This window comes from Bubalus kerabau, chromosome 8 (genome assembly GCF_029407905.1).
Source record: "Bubalus kerabau isolate K-KA32 ecotype Philippines breed swamp buffalo chromosome 8, PCC_UOA_SB_1v2, whole genome shotgun sequence".
Lineage (NCBI taxonomy): Eukaryota > Metazoa > Chordata > Mammalia > Artiodactyla > Bovidae > Bubalus > Bubalus kerabau.
Genome location: NC_073631.1, coordinates 35,281,839 through 35,304,894, shown reverse-complemented (window position 1 = coordinate 35,304,894; position 23,056 = coordinate 35,281,839). Strand labels below are relative to the sequence as shown.

The 23,056-nt window shown below is 41.7% G+C and overlaps 1 protein-coding gene across 2 annotated transcripts in view; it reads left to right on the top strand.

Annotated features, from left to right (window-relative positions):
- The window catches only part of LOC129659029 (phosphatidylcholine translocator ABCB4-like), a 31,698-nt gene extending 9,158 nt beyond the window's left edge, over positions 1–22,540 (top strand). Inside the window, exons 2-5 of one of the 2 annotated variants that reach the window (XM_055590028.1) lie at positions 7,013–7,067; positions 10,400–10,550; positions 16,917–16,971; positions 17,354–18,078. In XM_055590028.1, coding sequence (XP_055446003.1) covers positions 7,032–7,067; positions 10,400–10,550; positions 16,917–16,971; positions 17,354–17,387 — 276 coding nt within the window. In that variant the 5' untranslated portion in view covers positions 7,013–7,031 and the 3' untranslated portion in view covers positions 17,388–18,078. Of the gene's footprint in view, positions 1–7,012; positions 7,068–10,399; positions 10,551–16,916; positions 16,972–17,353; positions 18,079–21,764 lie in introns of those variants that run through there. The other variant, XM_055590027.1, reaches the window with a different exon arrangement.
- Positions 22,541–23,056: the final 516 nt, after the last annotated feature.

The following is a 23,056-nucleotide window of genomic DNA, read 5'->3' as shown; positions in this document are numbered from 1 at the left end:
GGAAAACCTGTAAATAAATTCATTTCTAATAATTCTAGAACACGCCACAGTTCCAATCAACTCTAAGTCATCTCTTCAAGTCAGGTTCTGTCTAGCTCAAGGTGATAGGCAGAGCGGGGTAGAGATAAGTGGCATATTTTAGAGTGAGTGCTAGAGCTCCTGGCTCTTATCCCAGTCTCTCCTCATCAGCCTCTTCTGATCTTGTAAGTATTAATACTAGGTACCTCTTATATGCCAAGGACTTTACACACATTATGTCTAATCCTAATAACACCTCAATTTTACGGTTTCTATAAAATCAAGAATTAAGTAAATTGCCTAAGGCCAAACAGTAAGTGAACAGGTGAGATTCCAAGGTCTGCCAACATCACCTCCTCTTGTAGGATGCTCTTCGTTAATTTTCTCTGGGAACCCGAGAAAGCCACGGGATGACTTCTGTGTTAACAAGACAGCAGGAGCAAGGCCCAGCAGGTAACCCTGCTACCTGGTTGGGAAGAAGGGAAGCCACGTTTATGGAGTGTATTCTGTTTCAGGCTCAGTACCAGCTCCTTCTACCTTCTTAGTTCATTTATTCCTCACAGTGACCTAGTAAGGGGGATGTTTTATCCTTATGTTACCATGTGAGGAAACTGAGGCTTAGAGAAGCGAGAGTGTCCAAGGTGACGTAACTAGTAAGATAGGAAGCTCTGAGTTTGGATCCCACTGGCTTCAAAGCTGTGATAACATGCTGCTCCCTGTTTTAGATTTTCCCTTTAGGAAGGAGCGTGGCGGTTCATGAAAAGGGATGAGAAAATCACACAGAGGATTCCCGTGTGAATCCTACACCTAGAGCGCGAGGTGTAGAGACACCTGAGCACAGGGAGAAGTGCAGGATCAGAGCAGGATGCCAGGAGAGGACACTGGAGACTGGACCCTGGTCCTGAGGACGCAGCCACAGGCGAGACTGGACCTCTCTGGGCTTCAGCCTCCTATCGGAAAGGGAGTGGACAAGAAGCAGTTGAATTTGGCGATTTCTAAAGAGCCCTCCAGCCCTCAAGTTCTGTGCCTCTAAGTGTTGAGGAGGCACCGACTGCATTGTCCTGCGAAGAGCTTAATGCGATGTTTTTGGGCGGCCCTGCCCTGTCCTCAGCATCCCTAGAGACGGGTGGTTTCGGTGCCCCCCGGGGAGCAGACCTGGGCATGCAGAAGCAGCGGGAGGCGAGCCTAGGGGTCTCTCGTGTCCCTCAGCTGCCCCATCATTGGTGAGCATATACAAACTGTCCCCCGCAAGGCTTCAAAAAGAAAACTGCACGGAAGGAGTGTGACAGTCACTCTGGAGGGCTCGAGTGGCCCGCCAGGCGAGGCTTTCGGAACACCCAGCGGCACCAGGCTGGTCGCGGGGCTTATCGGCCGCAGCTGGCCCGGGGCTGGCGGCTCGCCGCGGGTGGGCGGCAGCGGAGGGCGGCGCTCCGGGCACCCTTCCCCGCGGGGTGTGCGGAGCGAGCCTGGCGGCTGGAGCGCCTCCTCTGCCCGGGCCGTGGCCCCGGCGGCTTCAGGAGGCGTCGCTGGGGCCCGACACTCTCGGGGAGGGGCGGGGGCGGGGGCGAGCAAAGTCCCAGGCCCCGCAGCCCCGGCGCCCAGCGGCTCGGCCAGAGACAGGCGCAGTCCCGGGTGAGGGAAGCTCGGGAAGGTGGGCTCCGGGCGGCGGGCAGCGTGGCATCCGCGCCGTCCTCCCGGGTCCCGGCGACCAGTCTGCTGGCCCCGAACCCCGGCGGGGTGAGGAGGGGGGTGTTGTGAGGAGGCTGAGCGACCTCCCCAAGCTGGGGCTGGTGCCCATGGACCTGAGACTGGTTTCTCCCCAGGCGGAGATGGATCCAGAGGTGGGAAGGATCGCAACATTCCGGATCACTGAGACCAGGGAGGACGAATTTGAACTGGGCGTCAGCAGGTACATCACCCTCGGCCACCGCTTTTCTGCTTTTCTCGTTACACACGAGTCAGCAGAGCCACATGGAGCCGAGCAAAGAAGTTGAGTGGATGATGCCTTTGGCCTTTGTTTTGGAGTTTCCTTAGAGTCTTTTCTGTGGTTCTGACTTTACCCAAGGAATGTCACTGAGGTTTCTTTTGCGACAGGCTGGCTTTCCTGGTGGCTCATGGTAAAGAATCCCTCAGAGACGCGGGGATCCCTGCGTTGGGAAGATCCCCTTGAGAAGGGCAAGGCAAGCCACTCCTGTATTCTTCCCTGGAGAATCCCCATGGACGGAAGAGCCTGGTGGGCTACAGTCCTCTGGTGGCAAAGAGTCAGACACGACTTAGCCAATAAACACCACCAGGAAAGACAGCATGGGTTTGAAGGCGCCCCCTTCCCTTTGTGCAGGGCCCTTCCATGAGCATGTGTGGTGTAACATTCCTTGCATTATGGAGCTCACGACTTTTCCAGAAATCTCTCATAAGCATCGTCTGATCTTCGGGCTTAAAGAGCATCAGACATCTGCTGTTGATGGTTGTGCTTGAAGCAGAAGATATTAAGATGAGGTGGCAAGAATACACAGAAGAACTGTACAAAAAAGATCTTCATGACCCAGATAATCACAATGGTGTGATCACTCACCTAGAGCCAGACATCCTGGAATGTGAAGTCAAGTGGGCCTTAGAAAGCATCACTACGAACAAAGCTAGTGGAGGTGATGGCATTCCAGTTGAGCTATTTCAAATCCTGAACGATGATGCTGTGAAAGTGCTGCACTCAATATGCCAGCAAATTTGGAAAACTCAGCAGTGGCCACAGGACTGGAAAAGGTCCGTTTTCATTCCAATCCCAAAGAAAGGCAATGCCAAAGAATGCTCAAACTACCGCACAATTGCACTCATCTCACACGCTAGTAAAATAGTGCTCAAAATTCTCCAAGCCAGGCTTCAGCAATACGTGAACCATGAACTTCCAGGTGTTCAAGCTGGTTTTAGAAAAGGCAGAGGAACCAGAGATCAAATTGCCAACATCAGCTGGATCATCGAAAAAGCAAGAGAGTTCCAGAAAAACATCTATTTCTGTTTTATTGACTATGCCAAAGCCTTTGACTGTGTGGATCACAATAAACTGTGGAAAATTCTTCAAGAGATGGGAATACCAGACCACCTGATCTGCCTCTTGAGAAATTTGTATGCAGGTCAGGAAGCAACAGTTAGAACTGGACATGGCACAATAGACTGGTTCCAAATAGGAAAAGGAGTTCGTCAAGGCTGTATATTGTCACCCTGTTTATTTAACTTCTATGCAGAGTACATCATGAGAAACGCTGGACTGGAAGAAACACAAGCTGGAATCAAGATTGCCGGGAGAAATATCAATAACCTCAGATATGCAGATGACACCACCCTTATGGCAGAAAGTGAAGAGGAACTAAAAAGCCTCTTGATGAAAGTGAAAGAGGAGAGTGAAAAAGTTGGCTTAAAGCTCAACATTCAGAAAACGAAGATCATGGCATCTGGTCCCATCACTTCATGGGAAATAGATGGGGAAACAGTGGAAACAGTGTCAGACTTTATTTTTCTGGGCTCCAAAATCACTGCAGATGGTGACTGCAGCCATGAAATTAAAAGACGCTTACTCCTTGGAAGGAAAGTTATGACCAACCTAGATAGCATATTCAAAAGCAGAGACATTACTTTGCCAACAAAGGTTCATCTACTCAAGGCTATGGTTTTTCCTGTGGTCATGTATGGATGCGAGAGTTGGACTGTGAAGAAGGCTGAGCGCCAAAGAATTGATGCTTTTGAACTGTGGTGTTGGAGAAGACTCTTGAGAGTCCCTTGGACTGCAAGGAGATCCAACCAGTCCATTCTGAAGGAGATCAGCCCTGGGATTTCTTTGGAAGGAATGATGCTCAAGCTGAAACTCCAGTACTTTGGCCACCTCATGCGAAGAGTTGACTCATTGGAAAAGACTCTGATGCTGGGAGGGATTGGGGGCAGGAGGAGGAGGGGACGACAGAGGATGAGATGGCTGGATGGCATCACTGACTCGATGGACGTGAGTCTGGGTGAACTCCGGGAGTTGGTGATGGACAGGGAGGCCTGGCGTGCTGTGATTCATGGGGTCGCAAAGAGTCGGACACGACTAAGCGACTGATCTGATCTAATCTGATCTGAATGAAGCAGGCAGCTCCTTCCTCCACTCATTTTTCCTCTTCCTCCTCATTTTACCCACCTTCCTCTCAGCTCTCTGGTTCCCTCTTTCTCCCCTCTGGGGGGTGAGGGGTGAGGTGGGGAGGGGAACCTTGAGCAGCCTGGGGCGGGTTACCTGCGCTTCCAAAGAAATTGTTGCTCAAATACAAGGGGGAAACCTCTGCCTTTCTCTGCTTGCCTGTCTTTCTCCCTGTGCTGGCTCTTTGGCCCCAAGGGCCCTTGTCACTCTCACTTCTCCACCTTAGTAGGGGCAGAAGTAATCAGTAAGTGGTATGCTGTCTTTGTCCCTCTTTCACTTTGAGGACAGTGCATCATTTTTGCCTTCAGCCTCAAAATTTATGAGGCTGTTGTGGTCTCTGAGTTCATGCCAAGCCACCCAGAACCAATTGACCTGTGTCATCCAGGGATCGCCCTGAGGGACAAACTTATCAGGTTCTGTAGTGGGTCCTCAAGCTCTAAGTGGCCTGATTAGTTAACAGAGAACATGCCTATCTGGTGGTTAAACTGGGGCATTATTTTAGTCTGTTAATTTCTTCATACAATGATCTTGCTTTATTTATTCTACGTACCATGGTATTCATTCACAGAATATCTAATTTGCCCTATAAAATTGGAAAACCGATGGTATTTTTTCTTCTAGAAAAATGTGGTTTTCATTCACTGGCAATTTAGGCTGGAATTGACTGTGAATCTATAAATAGGTGGCATTTTCTCCAAGAAGTCTATTTCTGTGTTGCACGGGCTAAACACTGGTGAGTGTACAGAGGGGTTACCCCTGCAAAAGATGCGGTGACAGAGCAGAACCCAAGAAGTTCTCAGAACCGGGGCTCACAGCCTTGTGTTGGGAAGAAGACAGTTCAAAGAGTACAAAAGACTAAGAAAAAGTTAAGATTATGAACTTAAGTGTAATGAGACACACTTTTATAAAAAATGGACCAAAACTTGTATGCTAAAGGAAGTTCAGCTCACTTCAGCGGTCCAGGGAAAACTGAGTTCCTTGGTTGTTGCGATCACGCAGTTTCGCCTGTCCCATTCTTGTGAACATATTTCATTGCAGATGTCAGTCCTTTGATTTCAGAAAATGTTCCAGATAATTTGGGATCAAGTCCTGTGAATAAAACTTTACCTGGAAATTTAAATAAATGCATTTAGGTAAAAAAAAGTCTGCTCTCCTACAGTTAGCATTTATTTATTATTGAGAATAGATGTAAACAATACATATGCTGAATAGTAGTTGCTAAAATCTTGCAAGTAGTCTTTATATGCCATGGAATTAAAGCCCAAGATACATAAAAGAAAAATATTACATCAAATTCCATCTTCCTGCCTAAGGGGAGAACCAGATTATGTTTCATTTCATACCCAAGGCTGAAGAAGCAACAGCATTTCCAACCTAAAACCAAATTAATAGCCTGTGCTTCTGAGACAAATTATCACCAAAGGGAATCAGATATCCCAGACCAGGAAACCAGGGGCACTCTTGGGCTTTAAGTAATATAAAGTTAGATCTATGCAAATATGTGATCATTTGTGAAAAAGAAGCATCCATAAACTCTTTTCCCAGGGGCACTTAGTCCTTCAAACAATTGTTAGCAGGTAATGAAGGCTATGGGAACATGTTAATTAAGGCTAAAGAAATCAGGAGTGCAAAAAAGCAATTTTAAATAGGGTAGTTAAGGTAGGTCATATTGAGAAGGCAATATTTTAAGCAAGAACTTGAAAAAAAGAATGAGAGCTGTGTGGCATATATGTACCCCTCACGGCAGAGGTAATGCAGATCCTGTGGGGGGACGTGTCTGGAGTGTTCACAGGACAGCGGCAGCAGAGAGACCTGGGTGACTGGAGCAGAGCTGGCAGGAGTGGGAGTGGGCACCGTGCTCAGAGAGGCGACAGAGAATATCATGTGGGGCCCGAGAGGCCAGTGTAAGGATCTGGCTTTTACTCTGAGAAAAGTGGAAGCCACTTGTAAGCCTTTGAGCAGAGTAGCAGCATAATATGACCTGAGAGTTTTTTTATATTTATTGAAGTATAATTGATTTCCAGTGTTGTGTTAATTTCTGATATACAGCAAAATGATCAGCTATTCATATATATATGTATATATTTGCACACACATTCTTTTTCATGTTCTTTTCCATTATGATTTATTACAGGATGTTGAATATAGTTCCCTGTGCTCTTCAGGAGGACCTTGTTGTTCATCCATCTTATATGTAATAGCTGGCATCTGCTAATCCCAAACTCCCAATCCCTCCCTTGCCTCTTCCTCCTCTTTAGCAAGCATGTGACTTGTGTTTTTAAATGATGACTCTGAGTATCGTGTTGCGGATAGACTGAAGTGGGCATAAGCGGAAGTGGAAAAACAAGGCAGGAGTTCTGCGGCGTGTTAGGATAGTTATGAAAGTGGCGAAGAGTGAGTGAACTCTAGATGTATTTTGAATATAGAGCCTACAGGATTTCCTGACGGCACTCCCTATAATCATTCAGAAGAGTGGCCTTTACTAATTTTAGATCAATATGTACCTTTTTAGCACATGAAGCATTAGCTGATCTTGCAGACATTGTTGACATGGTCATCTTCCTTCTGTGCATGCGTGCTGCAAGGCACATGACCATTCCCCGGGTATCCAGAGATTCCTATAGTGCCTTGGACAGTTACCTTTGCGCTTGGTCATTGCCTTACACCGTGTGTTAAACTGGATAATTTTGACAGTTTGTGGATATCACTCTTTTACATTTGAAAATATAATATTCAAATATGGCAACTACTTAAATTTATATTCAGTTGACTGTGAAATATTTTGTAAGAGTTTTTAAATTCGGTTATATATATATATATTTTTTACAGCAGCCAAGCTAAGGAAAAAATGAAGAAAGTAAATTTGATTGGACCATTAACATTGGTAAGCTGTGAAATATTAAGTTTGAATCAGTTCTGCCTTCATTTAAGTTTGATGTCTTGGATCTGTAGTGAGAAGTGCTTTAAGATTGTCTGCAGGCAGCGATAGATGTCCTGGATTGGCTCATTGTATTTAATGGCCCACATTCTCAAGGTGGAAGATAAAACAGGTAGGGATAGGCTGGCTGGGAGAGCAGAGCTAACTGGTGTACAGGGAAACTGAAGTTAGGACTGGTGTTTGAAGCACCATACAAACCAATTAATTTCAGAAAAATACATCTCTGCACTTGTTTCTCACATACACACACACACACAAATTTACCTTAAAATAAACTTGCGTATAAGGAGATTGTTAACTACAGAAAATTGTAAATGCTTAAGAAATCTATGTTCACATTGGCCGCCAGGAAAACTGATTAAATATGAAGCTACTATTACAGATTCAGATATGTTTATGATAATTCTCAGTGGTTTCCCACTGGTCCAGGGCAAGCCAACATATTTTTGGAAAAAGTCAAATCTGTTTTTCATTTGTAATATGTCTTAGAGAGGGGACTCAAGAAAATGTTTGCCCACTTTTGGTGAATAGGATATATTTCAAACTATGACAGCCATTATTTGATAGCAAAGAAGTTGGTAAAAAAAAAAAAGCATGTAATCTGAAATCTCCAACTTATTAAGTTTCATTCTCTTCTCCCTTATGCTTGTGACTTTTGTGTTTAAAAATCTCAGTAAGGGTAACATCTTTTCAATTCAGTACTTTAGAGAATAAATTGTTTATAAAACTAAATCTGGCTTTAATGCAAAGGTTTTAAATCTGCCTCTTACAGAAAACAAAATGTCACAAAACTTAAAGTAGAAACTGAAATTTTCCTTTGAATTTGCAAGTTTAACCTTAAATATAAATGTAATCTTTTTGCTGCTGTTCTGATTGAGGTTCAGGATAAAACTGCATTTTAATAGGAGTTAGAAAGGCATTTGGGCTTCTCTTATGGCTCAGATGATAAAGAATCTACCTGCAAAGTGGGAGATCTGGGTTCGATCCCTGGCTTGGGAAGATCCCATGGAGTAGGGCATGGAGTAACCCACTCCAGTATTCTTGCCTGGAGAATCCCAGGGACAGAGGAGCCTGGCTGGCTACAGTCCATAGGGTCGCAAAGAGTCGGATACGACTGAGTGACTAAACACAGCAGAACACAGAAAGGCCTTCTTTTGTTGAAAAATCACTGAAAACAGATCTAGGTTACTTAGGATATTACTGTGAAATTCCTGGAATTTTCACTGAAGCTTGGAGACAATAAAATTTTGTTTCATTAATATGAGAAACTTTTTAATTGAGGTGCAGTGAATATATTACATTACATGAGTTTCAAATGTACTATGAAAAGCATTTAAAACTTTCCTCAGTTTCACGTGGAGAAGGAAATGGCAACCCACTCCAGTATTCTTGCCTGGAGAATCCCAGGGACAGAGGAGCCAGGTGGGCTGCCGTCTATGGGGTCACACAGAGCTGGACACGACTGAAGCGACTTAGCAGCAGCAGCAGCAGCAGCAGCAGTTTCACGTAAATGTTTGGTGAAGATAACACTGCATGTCAACTTGCTCCTGTGCTTGAGCTGTGGCCCAGAAACTCAAGTGCTCTATCTCCCTTCCCCTCCGGCCACTAAGGTGAACTCTGGGGACACTGGTCCCTTTTGTGGTAATTTTAGGGGCCCTTCCCACCTGCTCTGGACTTTACCTGCCCGCCTTGTTTCATTCCAAGTTCCACCTGGCTTCCCACCCTTTGTCTCTCTCAACACTCTTGCTTGCCCTCTGTATTTAATGATGGAATTTGGTCTCCCAGACCAAACTTCTGGAAATCCCTGAGAGCAGTGTGCCCGCCAACTTTATGCTTTAACCTCAAGGTGCCCTGCATAGTGACTCCCTCTGACTCAGCCTCCACTCTCAAGGACCATCTGCCAGCCTGACTCATCACCCATTCTCTTGATAATTGTTCCTTCTTTGTCCCCCAAAGGGAGTGGGGTGGGGAAATGGGCAGAGATAAGGGTTTAAAAGATGAGAGAGATGTGAGGGACAGAGGGGAGAGTATAGAAATGGAAAACTAAGAGACGGGAGATGTAGTCTGGAAGGCAGAGAATGAAAGAAGAACAGAGAGAGAGGCATAGTTTCAGTCAATCAGAAATAGGGAGAAAAAGTGGGAATTTGGAGAGAACTAAAAAAGGTGGTGAAGGACAAAGGGTTTTAGAGTGTTATGACACTGATTGGCTGGTTAGTTCTTGGGTGTTGTGCACTTTACTGGTATAACCACTCCCCTCTATAAGTGATAAGTGGAAGTTGCTCAGTCGTGTCTGACTCTTTGTGACACCATGGGCTATTCAGTCCATGGAATTCTCCAGGCCAGAATACTGGAGTGGGTAGCCTTACCCTTCTCCAGGGGATGTTCCCAACCCAGGGATCGAACCTGGGTCTCCCACATTTCAGGCAGATTCTTTACCAGCTGAGCCACCAGGGAAGCCCTCTATAGATGGTACTAAATCCAAGATAGTTGGTATGGCCACCAGGCCTTTTAGACCTCTCTCTAATATCGTCCTCCATGCTCTGCACTGTGTGCTTAGAAATTCCACCACGTGGAGTTCCCTGAGGACTCATGTAGTTTCCAGTCACCCTGCTGTTCTAAGCCCCCACTTCCCCCACTTTCTCTGCACTCCCCAGTTCTTCTTCGCTAATTCCCCCTTGTCCTTCAAGATTCTACAATGAGTATCATCTCCATAAGCAAGACTTCCCTAAAGCACACACCCAGGCACTCCTTAAGTTTCTTGCCCTTCACTATTGATCTGTCTTCCAAAAGCTAACTTAAGCCTCTTAAAGGGGCCTTATCCTCAAAACCCAGAATATCTGTTCCCTTTCCGCCCTTTATAATTCTCCCTCTGAAATATTCTGAATGTCTTTTTAAAGGATGTATTATGTGTGTGTATGTAAATGACATCAACCCCTAGCTGTTTCTAATTCACTACCTCAGGAGCTCTGGAAGATCAAACAGTATTTCTTAGTGAAACTAAATCTTAGTCCCTTCTGATTATATTGCCATTACTTATCCAAATAAAACACTGATTCAATGGAATTAGGATTTTTCCACACAGATACAAAATAAATAGAATCTCAAAATTACTCTGTCAATGATTTGAATTGAAATTCTCTTTCTTCCCTAATACATTTATTTGGAACGGTTACAAAAGTACTGACCTTAAAGAAAATTCCAAAGAACATACATTGTGAAAAAAGAGAAATTCTGTTATACAAGCTAAGTATTCTTCTCTTTTCTTTTTTTTTTTTTAGTTTCGATACTCTGATTGGCAGGATAAATTATTTATGTCTTTTGGCACTATCATGGCCATAACTCATGGATCAGGTCTGCCCTTCATGATGATAGTATTTGGAGAAATGACTGACAGATTTGTTAATACTGGAGGAAATTTCTCCCTTCCAGGTAAGCATTTCTTTAATTAAGATATGTAGATGTATAGATGTATTCCTGGCATGCTGCGATTCATGGGGTCGCAAAGAGTCGGACACAACTGTGCGACTGATCTGATCTGATCTGATCTGATAGATGTATTCATTTATTTAACTGAGTGAAAGATTAGAAATTGATTTTTCTATTCATCATCTGCTTGCTTCATGGTTTGGACATCTGGGTAGCTTCAGATATCACAGAAGGAGTTTTAAAATTCTCAGTAGAATTCCTCAAATAATCAGTTAAATTTCAACAAATAAGTGTATGCTATTGGACTTTAAGTATAGAATAAGGAAATTTCCAGAAAGCTTTGTATTTCAATAAAGTAAGGAAGTCAGTCTGCTTGAGGATGGTGGAACCATAGCAGAGCATGTCTGCACAGTGTCCATTCAGTTAATGACTATTGATGAGCTAGCTTCAAAATAGGAGAAGGCAATGGCAACCCACTCCAGTACTCTTGCCTGGAAAATCCCATGGACGGAGGAGCCTGGTAGGCTGCAGTCCATGGAGTTGCTAAGAGTCGGACACAACTGAGTGACTTCACTTTCACTTTTTACTTTCATGCATTGGAGAAGGAGGAGAAGGCAATGGCACCCCACTCCAGTACTCTTGCCTGGAAAATCCCATGGATGGAGGAGCCTGGTGGGCTGCAGTCCATGGGGTCACTACAAGTCAGACACGACTGAGCGACTTCACTTTCACTTTTCACTTTCATGCATTGGAGAAGGAGATGGCAACCCACTCCAGTGTTCTTGCCTGGAGAATCCCAGGGATGGCAGAGCCTCATGGGCTGCCATCTATGGGGTCGCACAGAGTCGGACACGACTGAAGCGACTTAGCAGCAGCAGCATTGGAGAAGGAAATGGCAACCCACTCCAGTGTTCTTGCCTGGAGAATCCCAGGGACGGCAGAGCCTAGTGGGCTGCTGTCTATGGGGTCGCACAGAGTCGGACACAACTGAAGCGACTTAGCAGTAGCAGCAGCAGCTTCAAAATGCATCAGTTGGCATGGCAATACTTCTTAGCTGTCCTCAACTTGTGGGTCTGTTTTTTTTCTTCTTCCCCTCCCCCCTCCCCCTTTCTCCTATCCTTCTTGCTAAAATGACACCTACTTTCTGTCTCTAATATTTGGATCAACAAGGTTGACTGTTCCTTAACAGAGCACTTTACTAAAGAGTGAATGGATTCAGTATGAGAATGATGTGCTTTGAAACTCTCCCAAAGGACTAAAATTACTGGAGTGCCAAAGGAGTCACATAAGTTAATGCCATCTGTACGAGGGGCTACGTCAGCAGCATTGGAGTGAGGTTCCAATGGACAAAGTTATTTTCATATTAGACAGACTTAACATAGAAAGGAAGATAGCCATGCTTTCTACCCAGCACAATGGCTCACTTCCTCCCTAGAGACCTGCGGGCACTAGCTGGAGACCGAGTGGAGCCCTGCTGCTCACAGATGGGGGATGTGAAGGAGACGGCTAATAAAGGAGAGGCAGCTTCCACAGTAGAGGCACCCGAGAGGCAGTAGACTGTATTTAGATGACACTCAGGAAGAGTTTCCTGTGTTCACTGTTGAGAGCTACGTATTTGGTTAGCATTGTAGGGCTTAGTTGTAATTATCTAAGAACATGATTGCTTAGTTTATACAATAGGATCTCTTTACATGAATATTGATGAATGTTAAGAATTTATTTGTTCTGTAGTACTACTGTCTCTGAGAAGAACCTCTTTATAACAAAAATAATAGAAATCTTTCATAGTGTGTATCATGTGGTAGGTCTTATTCTCAGTGACACATGAAGACAACTGAAGCTTGGAGAGAATAAATAACCTCCCCAAATTATACAGTGTTAGGGCAGAATTCACTCAGGTCTTTCTACGTCCACACCACGCTCATGACTGTACACGTTATACTGCCAATCTAAGTGCTGTACATTCTCCTTTAAAAATTGTGTCTGGGAAAGTTTATCTGGATTACTTGTATTTGACCAGTGGCCAAAACTTTAACACAAATAGAGTAAGATAGAATAGTTTAAAAAGTCTTTAAGGAAACTAGGAATTTTTAATTTATTTTCCTTTTACTTCTTATAAGCTTTATAGATGTATAATACACACACACAGAACAGGAGGATGCCCATATTAGAATCTATCAATCAAAACTGGTTTCAATTTAGGATTTTAAAAACTCAGCTGAATGACTGGATAAACAAAAGTTGTTACATACATACAATGGAGTGTTAAAAAGCCTTAAAAAGGAAGGAAATTTTGACACCTGCTGTAACATGGATGAATCTTGAGGATATTGCGCTAAGTGAAAGAAGACAAATATAAATTATTCTGCTTATAGGAGGTGTCTAGAGTAGCCAAATTCATAGAAACAGAAAAGAAGATAGTGGTAGCTGGGGGTGGAGGATAAGGAAATGGGGAATTTTTTAATGGGCATAGTTTCAGTTGGGGAAGCTGAAAAAGTTCTGGAGATTGATTTTACCATAGTGTAAATATATTTAGCACTATTTAACTATACACTTTAAATGGTTAAGACAGTAATGTATATCTTATCACAGTTAATTTTTTTTAATTGGATGCAATGTACTTATCCCAGGCAGGTTGACATTTGGTCCAGTTTTATTAGTCCCGTTTTGGTTTTTGCTAACACCAGAGTAATTCCACAGCTTCCTTATTTGGGGCAGTCTGCTTATTTTTAATGTGTTTCTAATTATGCAACTGAATTGCTTTGAAGCTGGACTGGCAGACAGGTGCCACGTACTGTGCCCAGGGCCAAATTCAAGGTCTTTCTGGGGAATGGCACGAGCAAGTCCCCTGCAGACCTGTGACCGCTGGAGTGATACACTCACCAGAGTTGCCAGCTGTTTCGGTGACCTCCGAATTAAATGACACTTGGTTCCCTACAGCCACGTTTGTCATTAGGCAACTTGATTGTCTTGGAGGGTTTGGAATGAGAAGTCCCTCAAATGTTATTAATGCCAGTGTCCACTCTAGGTTTGTACAAATAATATTCCCATGGCTCTTTGGAGAAAACAAATTGTTACATTTCATGCTCACTCTGAATCCAGACAGCTCTTTGATATGTTTAGATTTGTAGAGTTTAGCCAAAGTCATGGGGGTTGAGAGCTGGTAGAGTCCTCAGGTGTCCGTAGCTGAGCTCGCTAGCTCATCATCACCGAGATGATGATGTTTAGAGTCTATTCTTTAGAATTGTTGGATTCTTGGACAGCAAGACTCAATGGGAGCCAAATGAGATGAGAATGTTAGAAGAAAAAAAAAAGTTTAAATTACAAGAGGGTCTGACAATGAGTTATTGTGAACAGAGTCCATCCTTGTCAACAGAATAAAGTCTCCGTGACAAGGTTGTTCCCTCACAATGACTCAGTTGTGCAGAAACTATGCGTAAAACATTCCACATCCAAACCTTAAGAATGGAGTCATAGGAAACAGGGTGTTTCTACAGAGTATTAGGAACTTGATGTTTTATGCCAAGTCTTTGGGGCTGTAATAATGTAAGAGGTTGTGTGGAGAAATTGATACACCCTGCGTGCCCTTGCATTGCCCCAGTTGCCTTGACTTATTACCCATACTGCTAAAACTGCCTGGACATCCACCAATTCTGTCTTGTGCTGAGTGTTTCTATGTAATATTAATAAAAGAAGTCCTGGACCGAATCAAGGGAGGCACTCATCAATTTACTTTGAGACTCAAAGTTACAGCACTCCTTATTTAGTGTCTCTTTGAGTGTTCCTTAAGGGATACATTTATTATTTAGGCCTGTACCTGAGCTGGGGGCAAATTACTTAACCTCTATAATCCCTACTGTTATCACCTTTGAAAGGTAGGCTTGCTGATGGAATTAAATGAGATGACTTATGTCAACTGTCCGGAACATAAACACTGAGGGGAAACTAGCTGTAAGAACTTGGAAATGCCAACAACCACTTTTAGATTCTGTTTCCTCATCTATAAAATGTATGGAATATATGGGAACTCTCAAAAATTAAAAAGCAGCTTTAGAATTTCCTATTTCTTTGCTATGGGAGGCATTTAGGCAGAATAGAGAAGTTCTCCATCCTGGTATATTAAAGTCAATTGGAAGCAATTTTTAGATTATGTTCTAGACTCAGCTAGAGGTTCTGATTCAGCTGGTCTTGGATGGAGCCTCAGTTCAGTTGCTCAGTCATATCTGACTCTCTGCAACCCCCTGGACTGCAGCACACCAGGCTTCCCTGTCTATCACCAACTCCTGGAGCTTACTCAAACTCATGTCCATCAAGTCGGTGATGCCATCCAACCATCTTCTGTCGTCCCCATTGGACACCTATATTTTTTTCCACCCACCCCACATGATTCTAACAGGCAGACAGTGCTGTGAGCCACTCAACCAGATAACTCCTTGAAGATTGTTTGTGAGGCTGAAGCCCAATATGTAGCATCTGGAAGACCAGATAGTGGCCTTCTCCAGATGGAATCCCATGAGATTTCCAGGTCTAGCATTCCAGATTTCATCGCATGACTCCAAGGAACACATTCATACACATTTGTCACACCTTGGTCCTCTGGCAGCAGAAAGTTGGTTTCCTAGGGGCTTTAGGGCTTCTAGGGTTGCTCACCCAGAATTAGATTGCAATTCTTGGCCTGGGACTCTGAGAAAGGAGCAGGTCAAGTTTGTAATGTTTGTAGATTCTTATTTCCTAGGAGGGAAGATCAATTTGAGTTACAATATTGGTGTTGGAGGAAAGAAAAAGTCATTTTAAGATTTCACCTGCTTTCTAAGTTCAGGGGGGAAATAGCCCTGCACGCATGATCTGCAGGTTTCCTGTGGTTTTGAACAATGATTTCTGCACATACTTCAGCTTTCGCACAGCTTGTCTGCCTCTCATTCCAAACACACTTCTAACGTAGCTATCGAAGGTGCCAGGTTTATGAACTCAGGAAGCAAATGAGCACACAGAACTGAATGGATGAGAACAGAAATGAAATAGAGTCTGCTTCCTCAAGGACCTAGTAGCTGATAAAGAGCTATATCAATAAGCAGAAACACTTTGCTATGAACATCTACAGAAAGAGCAATCCTGAGGGAGAAATTATGCCACCATCGGGGCTACAGGCCTGGTAATCGATCCTGACGGTAGGTTAAGTTTAAAATAAATTTCTACCAAATCACCCTTTGGAAGAAGATAAGCATGATAACACAGCACCCAGAAAATGTGACCTCAGGGCTGTTTGCATGTGATAAAGGAGCAAAGCCTAGTTTCTCTCCTGGCATCATGGTAAATGTGTTTTCCCAACAGTGCTGTGGTAACATTGTATCCTGTTACTCTGTGAATGCAGTAGGTATGGGCTGTTTTCTTTTTATGTTTTACTCTGTGTCTGTTAAAGAAGTGAAAATAAGCCATTACCACGTGACTCAGTCGGTGTGGCGTAGTGTCGGGTGCTGTATGAGGCAGTGTTAGGACTCTCAGCCTACTTACTATCTTAACTGAGTGACTTTGGGTGAGTTACCTTATATCCCTGTGCTTCAGTTTCCTCATCTGTAAAACAGGAATTTATGATGTAGCCCTACCTGTATAGTCCTATCTATGGAATTGTGAAAATTAGACCATGTAATGCGTGTATAGTATTCAGAACAGTGCCCAGCATATAATAAATGCTCACTGGATCCTAGCTGTTACTAAAACATGTGAACCAGGAAAGGCACATTGACACTTTTATCAAAATTAGTTCAAAGTAAAAGACCATTTCCTTCCAGTTAATACTGCTTTAAAAATACCAATTTACAGGATGGCTAATAACCAAGACAAGGAAAGCAGGACCCTGACGGATCACCAGTGATCCACTGACTTGTCTTTGAGCAACTCAGTGATCTTTCTTGTCTTTTCCCCCCTTTGCTGTGAATGTAATCCAGACTTTCCATTACTTATGTTGTGAGGAAGCATGTAAGGGAAACACACACATATAGTAACGTAGAATCAAAAAAAGCAAGTATGTAAAGCGCTTTGCACCACTAAGAAAAAAGCTCCTGTTAAATCCTGTGTTTCTATGTGGACCATTTCTTTTTTCTTCCTCTGCCTTCTGTATACCCTTCATCAGCTCCTCTCTGCTGCTCTAGGAAGCTGTGTTGCTAAAGGCCCAAGGCCTCTGGTAGGGGGGCAGTACCTGGGAGGGGGGGCTTTACTCCCCCAACTGGACCCGTGATGCACCTAAACCCCAGGGCCATTTACGTGGGTCAGATGGTAAGAGTGACTTGAGAGTGAGGGAAAGAGAAAAAGATTTTAAAAATGTGGCAGTGCCTTTCAAAAATGTCTTATTTTTATTTTGTTTTTATCTAGTGAGTTTTTCACTGGCAATGCTAAATTCAGGCAGAATTCTGGAAGAAATGACTAGGTAATTGGCTAATATACATATATATCATATGTACTTCTTTATACTGTGCTTTTAAAAAACATTTTATTTGAAAATAATTTCAACCTTATGAAGAGTTATAAGCATGTACAAAGGATCCCTGTATACTCTAGCTTTTGTTAGACTCTTTATCCTATTGTTTCCATTTAAACCCCTCCCCTGCCATTTAAAGTAAGCTGCAAGCTTCCTGTATCAGTTGTCCGTGTACACCCGTGGCAGATGCATGTTGATGTATGGCAAAACCAATACAATATTGTAAAGTAAAAAAATAAATAATAATTATAAATAAAAAAATTAATTAAGTAAGCTGCACAGGGGCCTTCCCTGGTGGTCCAGCAGTTAAGACTCTGTCCTCCCAATGCAGGAAGCCTCGGTTTGATCCCTGGTCAAGGAAATAGATCCCACATGCTGTTACAAAGACCCAGGGCAGCCAGAAGAATAAATAATTTTTTAAAAAAGTAAGTTGCCCAGAGCATGGTCCTTTACATATAAATATTTGATTGGTTCCAAGAACAGGGCATTCTCTTCATAAGCACAGTACAGCTATCAACCTCAGTACATTTCATATTGATACAGTACTTTGACCTGGTCTACCATCTGAATTCCAGTTTTGTCTGTTGATCTAATAATGTCTTTTATGGCATTTCCCCCCTTTCTTTACCTTCTTAATAGAAATCCCCAAAGCCTGTCACGTAACGTTTGTGTTTACCTTTCATTTAATGTTGCCGACTTAAATGAGTACTGTCTGTTGCCGTAGCGGCCTGAAAGGAAGATATATTTGAGAGTAATGAAATTGAATTTATATTTCTAAAGATACTAACTTCCCTCCATTTTAGTTAAGACTACACTCTGAGTTGATTTGAACTCATAACATTTTAGCATTGTTTTTAAAAATTCTTTCAACTTCTGCCAATCAGGAAGAGGGCTTTTTGTGCTTTGTGTAAACAATATGGGAAAAACTTATACTCAGAGCCATTTTGCATGTTCAGCCTATTTATTCCTGTATTTGCAATGTGGTGAAGCTTTTCAGAACAGTAAGATATGCAAGTCTAGAATGTGAATTACGGAAGAGTCAAATCGTGTCTACAGATTATCAGTGTAAGTTTAAAAGTGACTCATGAACACCACTGTATGTTTGCAGTTAACCACACAACTTTATTTTACCTTCAGCTGATAATTCAAGTGGACAGATTGGCCACTGTTCTATTATAATGTCAGAAAAGAGAAAAAAAAATTGTACGTGTTATAATGTCCTACATGGTCTTTGTGATCTGTCAGTAAGTTTATTAATTTCCAATTCTGAATATTTCTCTCCCACATAAAGACTCTATTTAAAAGAAACTTTTGAATTGTTTTCCAGATATGCATATTATTATTCAGGATTAGGTGCTGGAGTTCTTGTTGCTGCCTATATATAGGTTTCATTTTGGACTTTGGCAGCTGGCCGACAGATTAAGAAAAGTAGGCAAGAGTTTTTTCATGCTATTCTACGACAGGAAATAGGCTGGTCTGACATCAGTGACATCACTGAACTCAATACACGGCTAACAGAGTAAGTATATTGTTACCTACACGTCCATAAAGAAATTAACTACTAGCTATAGATGATGCTGTGAAAGTGCTGCACTCAATATGCCAGCAAATGTGGAAAACTCAGCAGTGGCCACAGGACTGGAAAAGGTCAGTTTTCAAGGGGTCGCAAAGAGTCAGACAAGACTGAGCGACTGAACTGTCATTTCTAAAAAAAGGCAGTTAGAATTTTGATGGGGATTACATTGAATTTGTAGATCAATTTGGGAAACATTGCCATCTTAACAATATTATCTTCCAATCCATCAAAATATAAGGGATGTTTTCCCATTTATTTTAACCTCAACTTTGTTTCAGCACTATTTTGCAGTTGTCAGTGTACACACTTGCGTACTTTTGCTTAACTTTATTCCTAGGTATTTTACTCTTTTGGATGTTATTGTAACTGGAAATGTTTCTTAATTTTGATTCTTCATTGCTTTTTTTTTTTTAAATCCAGTCAAGGATCACATAGAGCATTTAGTTTTCAATCTCTTTGGTGTCCTTTCATCTAGCAGAGCAGCGCCGCCCCCCCAACTTTTTCTCTCACTTGACATTTATGTATTTTATGCACCGAGCCAACTGTTTTGTTAAATCCCTGATAATTTAGATTTCTCTGGTCATTCATTCTTAGTGTATTCTGGTTACACATATTTGGGAAGAATCAGTCAGTTCAGTTCAGTCGCTCAGTCGCCTCCGACTCTTTGCGACCCCATGGACTGCAGCACACCAGGCCTCCCTGTCCATCACCAACTCCCAGACGTGACTTAGCAGCAGCAGCATGTCCTTTGAGTTGGTGATGCCAACCATCTCATCCTCTGTTGTCCCCTTCTCCTGCCTTCAATCTTTCCCAGCATCAGGGTCTTTTCCAGTGAATCAGTTCTTGCCATCAGGTGGCCAAAGTATTGGAGTTTCAGCTTCACCATCATTCCTTCCAATGAATATTCAGCTCTGATCTCCTTTAGGATGGACTGGTTGGATCTCCTTGCAGTCCAAGGGACTCTCAAGAGTCTTCTCCAACACCACAGTTCAAAAGCATCGATTCTTCGGTGCTCAGCTTTCTTTATAGTCCAAATCCCACACCCATACATGACTACTAGAAAAACCATAGCTTTGACTAGATGCACCTTTGTGTGCAAAGTGATGTCTCTGCTTTTTAATATGCTGTCTAGGTTGGTCATAACTTTCCTTCCAAGGGGCAAGCATCTTTTAATTTCATCGGGAAGAATACAGTATAAATAATGCATCTTTTTTAGTACACTCATTAGGAGGTCACTGACCTTTTTGCACACTGAGAGACCCTTTAAAAGACAGTTCCTTTCGACATCCCCGTAGTCTGCCACAGCTTCCTTGCTTTGTGGAAAACAAGATGTTCTGAGTTTCTTTGGTACATTTCATGCCCATACCCAGGACCAGCTGTTTCTCCAAGAAGTCCTGTTTCCTTACACTAGAAAATGATACCGGAGAACATAATCTGGGCCATAGAGGTGGCCTGTTTTGACTGGACTGGTCACTGTTTCTAGCCTCTTCACTAGCAAGTTAGGAAGTTTTTTAAAGAAAAATATACCTTACATTTATTTTACTTTTTAATTCATACATAAAAGGTTTCCATGTACTTGATTTTGTATTTTTATATCTTTCTTATGAGGAAAATATTGGTCCCTAGTTTATAGGAATGTAATTATTTGCTTTTCCTTATTATTCTAATTTCAAAGTAATATTATCTCTATTACTAAAATAGGATAAACTAAAATAGATTGATTCATTTTTAATTATTTTATCTTGCGACTATATCCCAGAGTCAGAGTACTATGCTTAAGGTTCATCTCAACTCTGCTAACTTCTGCTTTCATAAGTAACTATCTTATTAGTTTAATTATCTATTGATCTTTAAAAACATATGCAAATTAAAATGAATTCATGTTCCTCAATATAAAAGATCACGTTACTGGCTTTGCTTTTTCCACTACATAGTATATCCTGGAAATTATAGAGATCTTTCTCATTCTCTTTTACACCTGCATATTACTCCAATGTGTATGTCAGACTTTTAGTCTTTGCAATTACTGTTATAATCTGTATATTTTAAAAATATGTGTAATCTAAGTATATACTCTCAAAGAATTGAAAATAGGACTCAAACAGATACTTGGATGCCAGTGTTCACAGCAGAATTATTTTCAGTAGTCGATTGGTGGAAACAACCCAGATGTCCATACAGATGAGTGGAGTAACAAAATGTCATATATATACACACCACGGAATGTTACTGAGCCATGGAAAAGGAATACATGCCACATGCATGAGCCTTGAAGACAAATATTACGTTAAGTGAAATAAGCCAGACACAAAAGGGCAAATGCTGTATGATTCCACTTTTAAGAATGACTCTAGGAAGGGCAAATTCACAGAAAGTAGGTTAGAGGTTTCCAGAGACTGAGGGGAAGGGGAGAAAGGAAAGTTACTGTTTAAAGAGGTAGGGAGTTTTTGTTTGGCATGATGAAAAGTTTTTGAAATAGTGGTTGGTGATGGTTGCACAATAGTGCGAATGTGATTTTCACCTTCCTAGCCTTTCACAGCCTTAGGCCAGCCTCTTAGGTCAAGTGTGTGCACAGTGGGGGTTGAAACTTGTTCTGCTCGGGAAAGAACGTGTTTTCCCCAGGCATGGCACAGACCTCTGCCACTCCTCTTTCAGGGACCGACTGACTTCTAGCAGGTAACAGTATTCCTGGTGCAGAGTAGATGCTGAATAAGTTTATTCAGTTATTCAGTCGTGGACAGAGGTTCCCTAGGTCCAGCCTCCAACTGAACTGAAGCAGTTCTGCTGCTTCTGCATCACTTTACCCACATACGGATTTCCTGGTATTTCTGTCACCTGGGCACTTGTATTGTTGCTACAGTTTTTTGTTATTCTTTACTAATTGGATATAACCATATTCTCCCTCAAAAAGGTGAATTCCATTTTTGTTCCAGAATATCTCAAGCTTCCATATCTAGAACCTTAAAAGAAGCACAAATAATCCCACTGTAATGTTTCTGTAAGGGGCAGCATTGAAACTACTGGAAGCTCAAACGTCAACATACAGATGTTTGATTTTACAGTATGTTTGCAGTTTTATACAGTATGTAAAGTTTAATGGTTTTAGGATCTTACTAGTATCAGGCTTCAAGAGCAATTAAATATGTTATTTTATCCTAATTTTCAGGTAAAGATACTCCCTCATTACTTGGCCTCTGTGGGTCTCTAACATCAGTGGCAAGTTACAAATCTCTAACAAGCCTAAAATCGAATGACTACCTTGCAAGTCCTACAACAGAGATGACAAGTCCAGGTCTGACTCCATCCTGAAAAATTGTATGTAAAAACCAAAAGTTTTTATGTTGCAAATATTCCATATACATAAGTTTGACTGCTGGGAAAAATCTTTGGAATTTTATAGTGTTCTGGGACATGTCTGGAATTCTGTTGTTTATATTAGAGAATTCAGTCCACTCCATGTAAACTTACGAGTGAAAAAAAAAATGCGGCCATTTTTCATTTTAAAATGATTACATCTTTCACTGAAGTTTAAAAATAGGCTTAAAAAACTTTCAGATATTCTCTAATAATCCATTGCAAATTGTACATATTATTCAGCTAATTTTCATATATTTAAATGTATCATAGTTGCCAGAGACTGAGTTCAAGGTTTTACTCTAGATATTTAAGTATTTTCTTTTGCTCTTTTGCTCTCTTATTCAATGATTACATTTTCTAAAAATGACTTATTTCATTTTTCATGAACTCCTTCCCAGGTTCTGATGTTTAAATGCCTTGTCTTTGAAGTGAGGAGAAAGGTTCTCAGCTGCAGTTTCACAGCAATTTATTCAGTTTGTCTGTAAGAGTTACCATTTAGCATCAACCTAATATTCCATTCAGCATTTTATAAATTTTGTAGGACATGCCTTTAGGCAGTTACTAAATTTGTTCAGGTCACGAGGAAAGTATTTTACAGTATTTTAGGCCATTTGGGTAAAATGAATAACATTTTGTTTTCCAAAATTTCCTTTAAAGTTTACCAATTTTAAAATTGATCACATTTATGTCCCATAAATTGGAAAAACTTAAAAATGTAGAACAGATGTTGAAAACAATTTTATCGGGAAAGATTTCAAGTTCATTTAAGGATTTGAGAAGTTTTAAAATAAGGATCAGTGGGCTCATCACCATAATGAACAGCATGTCTGACACCCAGTGCTGTTTTTCTCTCGTGTGCAGGAATGAATTGTGTCTTACGTGCTTTAACAGCTTCTGTCATTAATCATGCCATAATCTCTTTTTAAAACTGACCTTAAAAATTAGTTTTCTTAAAAATCTCTGAGCTGTCTTTTAAATTTTTGCAAATTTTGAAACAACTGTACATTTGGCCCCCCCAAATTCCACCATATTGAAAAAGGAAATGTATGAAGTATATTTTCTAGAGTAAGTAAGATAAGGAAAACATGGTCAATTGTGCCA